At 35.4% G+C, this 9,095-nt stretch overlaps 1 protein-coding gene across 2 annotated transcripts in view; it reads right to left on the bottom strand.

Moving 5' to 3' along the window:
- Positions 1–1,984: 1,984 nt before the first annotated feature.
- Positions 1,985–9,095, bottom strand: part of arf3b (ADP-ribosylation factor 3b) — an 8,166-nt gene continuing 1,055 nt past the window's right edge. For both annotated transcript variants that reach the window (XM_042757718.1, XM_042757719.1), the window contains exons 2-5: positions 6,747–7,030; positions 6,012–6,122; positions 5,199–5,323; positions 1,985–4,706 (exon numbers count right to left, since the gene is read on the bottom strand). In XM_042757718.1, coding sequence (XP_042613652.1) covers positions 4,545–4,706; positions 5,199–5,323; positions 6,012–6,122; positions 6,747–6,894 — 546 coding nt within the window. In that variant the 5' untranslated portion in view covers positions 6,895–7,030 and the 3' untranslated portion in view covers positions 1,985–4,544. The remainder of the gene's footprint in view (positions 4,707–5,198; positions 5,324–6,011; positions 6,123–6,746; positions 7,031–9,095) is intronic.

The following is a 9,095-nucleotide window of genomic DNA, read 5'->3' as shown; positions in this document are numbered from 1 at the left end:
TAGGCTATACAATAAAATCCTTCAGTATAGCCTACGTCAGTTCAAAGCAAACACTTTGAATCAAACAAAAATTGTAATACAATCAACAAAGCAAAAAGAATACAGACGAGGTTAAAAGATTTGTAAATATGAAAGCGCTCGAGAGCGTCTCGAGGTTTGTTACCTGTTTACGCGTACAGGTGAACGATACTGAACGCTGATTGGGTCTGATCACGTGACGTCGACCGTGTAATTCCAAAGCCCGTGTACTTATTTATTTCAAACATGTAAACAAGTCATAAAGCCTTGAGAGCGAACTCTTGGCCACCCTCATAAACCCGACAGTCGCTCTGATTTCCTTTCCCTCAGTATCCCCAGTAACTCGTCACAGACTACTAATAGCCTAAAATTGTGATTGTTTTATGTTTTATGTTTTTTATTAATCTATATTCCTCTCATCCTACGAAAACAACACACCATCACAACAAAATCCGGGCTTTGCTCGTATCAGTATAACTGTCATCTTTGGACATGTCATCTTGGATTGAGGGCTCTCATTGTGTGTAAGTCAAGGCTGACATTGTGTCCCAGTATCGTCCGCTAGTTTATCAGTGTTTCTTTTGATGGCTCTGGACTCACAGTCTCACAAAGAGCACTTTGTCCCTGGGTTCAGATGGCTTCAGACCTCTGAGACAAGAACGTGTTTAGAGCACACAAGAAGTAACTGTCAGAATAGTACATTTTAAATAATCTTTTATGATTTTTGTTTAAACCCCAACACTACCCCACCAACACCCCACCCCACCCCAACCACCCCCCCCCCCCCCCTCCCCCCCCCACCCCCCCCCCCACCCCCCCCCACCCCACCCCCCCCCCCCCCCCCCCCCCCCATAGCTTTTCAAGTACAGTAATCTCTAAAACTTTTACTAGAAACTTCATATATACTATTTTTGGTTTTCTAGCTTATTCCTTATAATTCCTCAAATTCTCAATGGATGCTACACATAAATAAAATTATGATATTAAAGTGTGTGTTTTTTTCTGTTCTCAGCATACAGTGTTTTCATATTGGTACATTTTGAACAATTAACTTCCTTCTCGTTCTCCATTCAGACAGCATGTGAGTGTTCAGTGTAATAGTCGCAGTTGGGAAACAGGTTTTAAAGACCAGCTCTTCCTGCACTACCGGTCTGTATGAGGCACTGATTGAACAAACAAGTAGTACACAGACAGACAGACAGACAGACATACTTACACAACAACCCTACATTTTTTTTACTGTGCTATATACCCTATATGCTCTGATGCATAATTTTTTTTTTCTTCATGGAAATGCAGTGCAACAAGATCTTTTATGGTTTTGAGATACATTCCTTGTTTGTTAATATCTCACCAGCCAACAATATAATGGGCCAGAACACACCCTGATCGAGCTCTCTCACACACTTTCTGCTTTGAACAGCTTGTTGTACATTAATAAATATTTTCCACTGAATATATATATTATACATTGGGAAAGACATATTTAAGCATATATGCCGTAATGAGAATATGCTTTTTATTCTTTACTTCCTTTCACAAACTGAAAAGTGTCTGAAACTGTGATAGTTTTCACAATAGTTCTGCCCTCTTCTGGTTGACATAAGGGACTGCAGTGCAGAAAGAGACTAACTTTCAAAGCTGTTTATCTTTGTGAGACATCTGTGATAAATAATGCAATCCATTAAAACTGTAACTTAATCTAGGATTAGACATGATCCATTTCTGGCGCCTACCAGAGATCAATATAAGACATTTTACATAATATGCAATATGATGAAGTCATTAGGTGGCTTTACTAAAGCATATTCCAGACCAGGTGGGATAGGTTTATTTAATATTATTCACTATAATCTGCCAGCAGGCGTTGGTCATTATATAACATTCTTATGTCCACTTTTTAAAAAAGTAAGTAGCTTTAAAAATGTAAAATGGAACAAACACAAAAGGGACAAGAAACAGCAAAGAATTTTCACGTTTTTATTTGAGTGTAGTGTTACAGTCAGGGATCAGAGGGAGAGAAAGATTTTGGTGTCTACGTAATAATAATCAACAATAATCTTTCTTAATCTACTGTATCAGATACTTACACATTTCATCCATGATTTCTAAGTTCTATTTATTCATTTATTATTCAGTGAGAAATAGTTTTCCTCCTTCATTGATTATGTTCACTTACACTGTATAAGCCATCAAAATGATTTACCCAACACAGTAAAAAATCAACAAAGAAAATGCATAAGCACACAGAGGAAAAAGCACATTCACCAAAACACTCACCAAAATAAATACATAAATAAAAATATAATATTGAAGAAGACAAAATAAAACTTTAAACCATCATAAAAAGTCAACCCTAGCTACTCAATAAGCACACAAAAAATGCTATGCAAAGAATAAATGTATTTAAGATTTTTTTTTTAACCCCTTTTGTTCCCAGATCAACCAAAAACGAAACAAGCAACTCAGTGACCCAATAACTTAGTTAATAAATAACCTTGTGAAAACACACATTTGTAAGAAGATAAGGCCACAAAACTTAACAGACTGGACGATTCACACTGCAGACTTGTGTAGAAATGGCCTTGTAGACATATCGCTGTTTGCATTATATGCTGAAATACTACTGTAGAGTGTGTTAAGCTAACTAAGCTTACGTTCCAAAGTCAAACTGGATACTTTGAGGATAAGTGTCTTGCTAAATAGCACAGTTGTTTTGGTAACTCTCCCATTCCTGCATTACCCACATGCTACAACACTCCAAATAATACAAGACTCCGTTCAAATCACGTCCTAGGTTGAAAAGACTTGCCTTTTTAAAATGTTCTCACAGTTGTAAGACTCATAACAATGGGTTTTACTATAAAGGTGCTGGGTATTAAGTGGGAAGATGCCAAAAATGTGTAGCTAATATGCGAACTAGAAAACAGTGCTGTTCACAGAAACAAACGCAATTACAAACAGACTGTGTTAGTGTTAGATTTGAGTGAAGGATGGATAACCAACACATATGCAATGCAGGATAAGCAGTTTTGTTGTATTTACACTAGCTAGCATGGTAAAATACTGTAGGTTAGCATTTGATTTTCCATTTGTCCTTGTAGTCTGTAACACATAATAGGTTATGTTAGTAACTTATGTTAGTATGTTAATACATCAGCGCTGCATCTGTGATATTTGCCTGAAGTGTTAAACGCAAAAGGCAACCTACTGTAAATATATATATATATATATTTTTTTCTCATTTCTGAACTATACTAATCAAAAACACCATGAATAAAGCCAAAATGTGGGCACTGATTCAACAAAAGTCACATTCGTTGGGGGTGATATGTTAGTCTGAAGCATGAAACATGCGACAAATACAGAAGTAGATGAGTTATTATGCAGTTTGCCACTGACCACTGACATACCGAGGCTTTGTGTTCATGTGTGTGCTGTTCACTAATATGAGTGCAAAAGCGAAAAAAGGACAGTTTAGTGTCATAACAATCTACTAATCATGTCAGTGATAAATTACTATAGCAACTAACTAACAAAAGATTGTGTTAAACAGCATTTCACTATCTATCTATCTATCTATCTATCTATCTATCTATCTATCTATCTATCTATCTATCTATCTATCTATCTATCTATCTATCTATCTATCTATCTATCTATCTATCTATCTATCTATCTATCTATCTATCTATCTATCATGCATGCCATGCAGACAATGCTAGTGATTCTTACATAACAATAGTTTTACCCATGCAACATTTAGCCAAGTCAATTCTACAACAAAGGGGTGTTTGATTGGAAAAAGCTTTATTTACAGCTTCACTCGAATGTGAATTATGGTGGACAACCCAACAGCACCACGTATGACTCACAGTTTAGGTGAGTGATGTGTGACAAGGGACATTACTGCGTCCAATCACTTTGTCCATTCTAGTACAGCACAGCCACAAAGCAGCATGCAACACCAACCGGCTCTGTGCGACTAAACACACACATGCAGATCTAACCTCTACTACACCACAACATGACACCGAGAGAAACAGCCATGCAAAATACAGCAGGGTATCTAACGCAATCACAAACTGTCGGGATCGTAGACTGTGGATATTGTGTGCGTGAGGAGGCAAACTGCATCATAATCACATCTACTGAGAAATACATAAGCATATTACATAATACATGAGCATGCCCAGACCCAACAATCTTCTTCATGGCAGTCAAGGACAACACTGATTGTAAACACGTTAGCGAGTGAGTGAGGGAGAGACGATGAAATCGTCCAAACGTCGCTGCTATAAACAGACACTGTTCGTACAGTGAAATGGAAGTCAACAGAGGAAATTAGATGCATGTTGATCTGCGTGTGAATGCGTGTGCGTGTGTGCAGAGCATAGAAGGCTCTTTAAACCACATACAACCAAATAAATATTCAAATTAAACAAAGTAAAACCAAACATAAAGGCCAAATTAGTCCCACCCCTTTCCCAAAGTGAGAGACGGCCACGTAATGAAAATCTGGCCCCTCACTTCTTATTCTTGAGCTGATTGGCGAGCCAGTCGAGCCCTTCGTACAGACCGTCGCCGCTGGTTGCACAGGTCGCTTGTATATACCAGTTGCGATGGCGGAGCGAATGGAGGCCGAGTTTGTCTGTGATCTCAGCTGCATTCATAGCGTTTGGCAGATCCTGGAGTCAAGGATGAATAAAAGGACAGAGTCGATTGTGAAATTAGGTATTTGCTATGGGACCAGATATTTTTATTCTGAAACAAATACACAATCTAGCAGCCGCATTACATTCAATAGATAATCGATAAACTCGATAAACATTCAAAAGCTCATTTTTGTGAATCTTTGATGAATGGAAAGTTCAAAAATACAAGTTTTATTTGATTTTTTAAATATTTTTTTTGTAACAATTTAAAAGTATTAATGTCACTTCTAATCATCTGAATACATCCCTGCTGCATAAAAATGTCAATTTCTGTCAATCTTTTGAATTATAGTATAAATATCAAAATATTTGAGGACATGTATTTTGTGATATCTGTCAGGTAGTAGGGATGCTTTATTTAAAAAAAAAATAATTTAAAGCTCCTTTATTGGTTATTGCCACAATTTAAGTCTCCAGCTGTAAAAATATATCAAGAATATGTCACATGAAGGAAAGATGCAGTACCTGTTTGTTTGCAAAGACAAGAAGGACAGCATCACGCAGTTCGTCTTCTGCAAGCATCCTCATTAACTCCTCCCGCGCCTCGTTAACTCGCTCCCGATCGTTGCTGTCAACCACGAAGATAAGACCTAAGGTAAGAAAAATTAGCATAGGTAAAGAATAGAGACTAAATATTATTCACCAAGCAACCAACATTAACACAACACAAAAGAATAAATGGTTGTATTCAGCTATGCAATGTGTTGTTTAAAAAGAATATTTTTTATTTATGAATAATACTTTTTGAGCTAATTTGCACTAATATGTGAACATCTTAACTAGTGTTGTTTTAGTATCACTATCAGTAGTTTTTATTAAAATTTTCAATTTTTTCTTACATTTTAGTTGTTTTAGAAGTGTGTTTTTGTTATCTTTATTTGTTTTTATAAAGTATGACTGTATAGTTTTTATGATTTTTTCTATTTCAGTTTTAGTTCTATTAATACATCAAGTTTTTTAAATAAAATAATAACAGTTATGTTATTATATATATATATATATATATATATATATATATATATATATATATATATATATATATATACATTCTTTCAGTTAATGTTTATTTTAATTGAAGTAACAAATTTTTTTTGTGGTTTTAATTTTAGTTACAGTAAGTATAATAACCCTGCTTGACTGATGTTTACAAGGTGGCTCTGCAGGCACAGCAGTGTAAATGCAGTTTGTGCTCACTGAACACAAAGTACAATCATTTACACAGACAACTCAATACAGCTTGTGTTTAAGTGGGAGAAGTTGTGTGTATGTGTAACTCACCCTGTGTATTTTGAAAGTAGTGTCTCCAGAGTGGTCTGATTTTATCCTGACCACCCACATCCCACACAGTGAAGCTGATGTTCTTGTACTCCACTGTCTCCACGTTAAAGCCTGAAAGCACAAACATCACAAACTTACACTGTGTGGCCCAGAATCACAGTACAATTCAGTTACTGTACATTCATCTCGCAGCAACTGTAAAATATAACAGCTCTAGATACTGTATATGTAGGGACACTGTAGGGAAATTGTAACAATTTAATTTCTTAAAAATAACTTGCTTACTTATAGACTTCTACAAATACTGTATACCTGACATGCTATGACATGCTATACTTTCTGCTATGGGAAGCATTTATATTTGCCAACAGTAATTAAACACAGCATTAAAGTATTCCAATAAATGGAAACTAAAAGTTACAGTTTAACAGTCAAAATTCAGAACTGAATAATCTTTTCTATTTAATTTCGAATAGTACATTTAAATTTTAATGGCCTCAACCCACAAGAAAAGGAATTAACTAAATTGTAATTAAAAAAAAACTTAAATGGAAATGTTCTTCAACCAGCTGTTTCACAAAAGTTAATTATATTTAATTAATTCATTAGTTAATTAATTTGAAATGACATTGTGTCTCAGAGCTTGAATTCTGCCTAAGGATGTACAGATAACTGTATAACAGTATTGTAACAAAGTCAACATAACAATAGCATTAAATAAGAGAAGGATTTTACCAATGGTTGGGATGGTGGTCACGATCTCTCCCAGCTTCAGTTTGTAAAGGATGGTGGTTTTACCAGCAGCATCTAATCCAACCATCAGAATTCGCATCTCTTTCTTCCCTATCAGACTCTTCAGCAGATTGCCAAAAATATTCCCCATGATTCAATGTTTTGCTTCGTCTAGCCAATCACAATCCAGAAAGCTGTGAGTCCTTGGTGTGGAACAATCCACTGAGGTAAAACACTGAAAGCCTTGAGAAACAAGGTTATATAGCTGAGAAAAAGAATCTAGAGTCCTGGAAAGGGAAAAAGAAGATGAAATGTTATTTTTTGTTTTATGTTTTGTGTAACTTTTGCCTTTAGCTGTTATAAATTCACTGTAAACCACGGCTTCTTGGGGCTTATTGCTTTATCACTCTCAGAAAAAAAGGTACAATAGCTGTCACTAGGGCGATACCTTTTCAAAAGGTACTTGTTCCTTTTAGGTACTAATATGTACAGTTTTAGGTACTGATATGTAGAAATATGCTCCCTTTAGATACAAATATGAACCCTCATATTACAGCAAATGATCTACATAAGGTGTGATTCAACTGGACTGATGATGATCTGTGCAATCTGAACGTTTCAGTCAAACATTCTTGCACTCACTGTAACCGTGCAACTAATTATCAAAGACTCATTTGGAGGTTGCAAGTCTCAGAATTCTGAGGGGGCGGTTGAATGAGCATGACGCTGATGAATGTGTGTATACATTTCTGATCTTCACTAGTATGCTTTATGTGTACAAACTACAAGAATGTTAACAACTACACACACTGAACTGAAGAAACTATGATCCTGCCATGTCTTCAGGCTATACTGCAATCTGTTTATCCCTCTCATATCCCGCCTTCACATGAACCCCCACTAGTCATCCCTGAACATTCCCAGATGGAGTTACTTGAGATGTAGAACACATTCCCTGATAACCGCATTGTCCTAATTCATGAATGTCAAAGTATGAGGCTTAAATTTTAAATGATGCTTCTTAAAGTGAGGCTGGGGCTAGTCACACAGTGCAATCCAAGGTGTGTTTGAGTTTGTTTCTTCATCAGAACAGATTTGGAGAAATGTAGCATTCCATCACTTACTCACCACTGGATCCTCTGCAGTGAATGGGTGCCGTCAGAATGAGAGTCCAAACAGCTGATAAAAACATCACAATAATCCACAAGTAATCCACATGACACCAGTCCGTCAATTAAAATGTTGTGAAGTGAAAAGGCTGCATGTTTGCAGTCAACAAATCCATCATTATGGTGTTCAATAATTCAAACTATTGCTTCTGGCTAAAATATGAGTCTTCTATCCATAATATTGCTCTCTCCAGTGAAAAAGTAATCTTGTCTGAATCAGAAGAGAATTATGCATAGCAAAAATAGTTCTAAACATATGTCAGTGGATTTTGTTGTGTTTTGGTGTGAGAGGAAAATAGGGAATGGACTTTTTCACTGGAAGAGTTGTTATTATGAATTATGGACTAAGAAGTATTTTAGCTGGAAACAATAGTTTTACGTTAAAAAATTGTAATTTTTTTTTTTTTTACAAATATAAAAAACATATGTTAATTGATGGACTGGAGTGGTTTGGATCACTTGTGGATTATTGTTGTTTTTATCAGCTCTTTGGACTCTCATTCTGATGGCACCCATTCACTGCAGAGGATCCATTAGTGAGCAACTGATGTAATGCTACATTTCTCCAAATCTGTTCTGAAGAAGAAACAAACTCTTCTATATCTTGGATGGCCTGAGGGTGAGTAAATATTCAGCAAATTTTCAGTTTTGGGTGAACAATTCCTTTAAAATAGATTTTTTTTTTTTTTTGGTAAATTCTGACCTTCTAACTAAAATACCAATCATCATATACTTGTTATAACTGCTGCTTTAACAAATCCAGGCTAAAACAAAACATTATTTAAAAAAAAAAAAAACATTATTTACACATTCAGATTTCAACTGAAAACATTAAACTGTGTGCTTAGTCAGGACTTATATAAACATTTCATGTCCGCATATTTTCTCAAATGTTTTAAATGTTGTAATTTAAAAAAAAAAAAAAATTTACATTTTACATGTTTGCTTTTACATGACTTGTTTTGTGTTTCAAAAAAGACATTTTGCTGAAAAAAAAACCCCTAAAAAAAATACCATGTCCATATTTTTAATGTCACAATGCCCTGCTATTGGGTTATGCTGTCACAAAATGTCAAAGTGTCTTAAACTGTATCTTTTTCCTAGCCAAACTGGAAATGATTGATAGATTTTCAGTAGCAAAACATGCCTAGAAAGAAACTGACTTTTAAAATCAAACCTATTC

The sequence above is a fragment of the Cyprinus carpio genome, chromosome A6 (assembly GCF_018340385.1).
Source record: "Cyprinus carpio isolate SPL01 chromosome A6, ASM1834038v1, whole genome shotgun sequence".
NCBI classification, from domain to species: Eukaryota; Metazoa; Chordata; class Actinopteri; order Cypriniformes; family Cyprinidae; genus Cyprinus; species Cyprinus carpio.
This window is presented reverse-complemented; position numbering and strand designations above follow the sequence as displayed.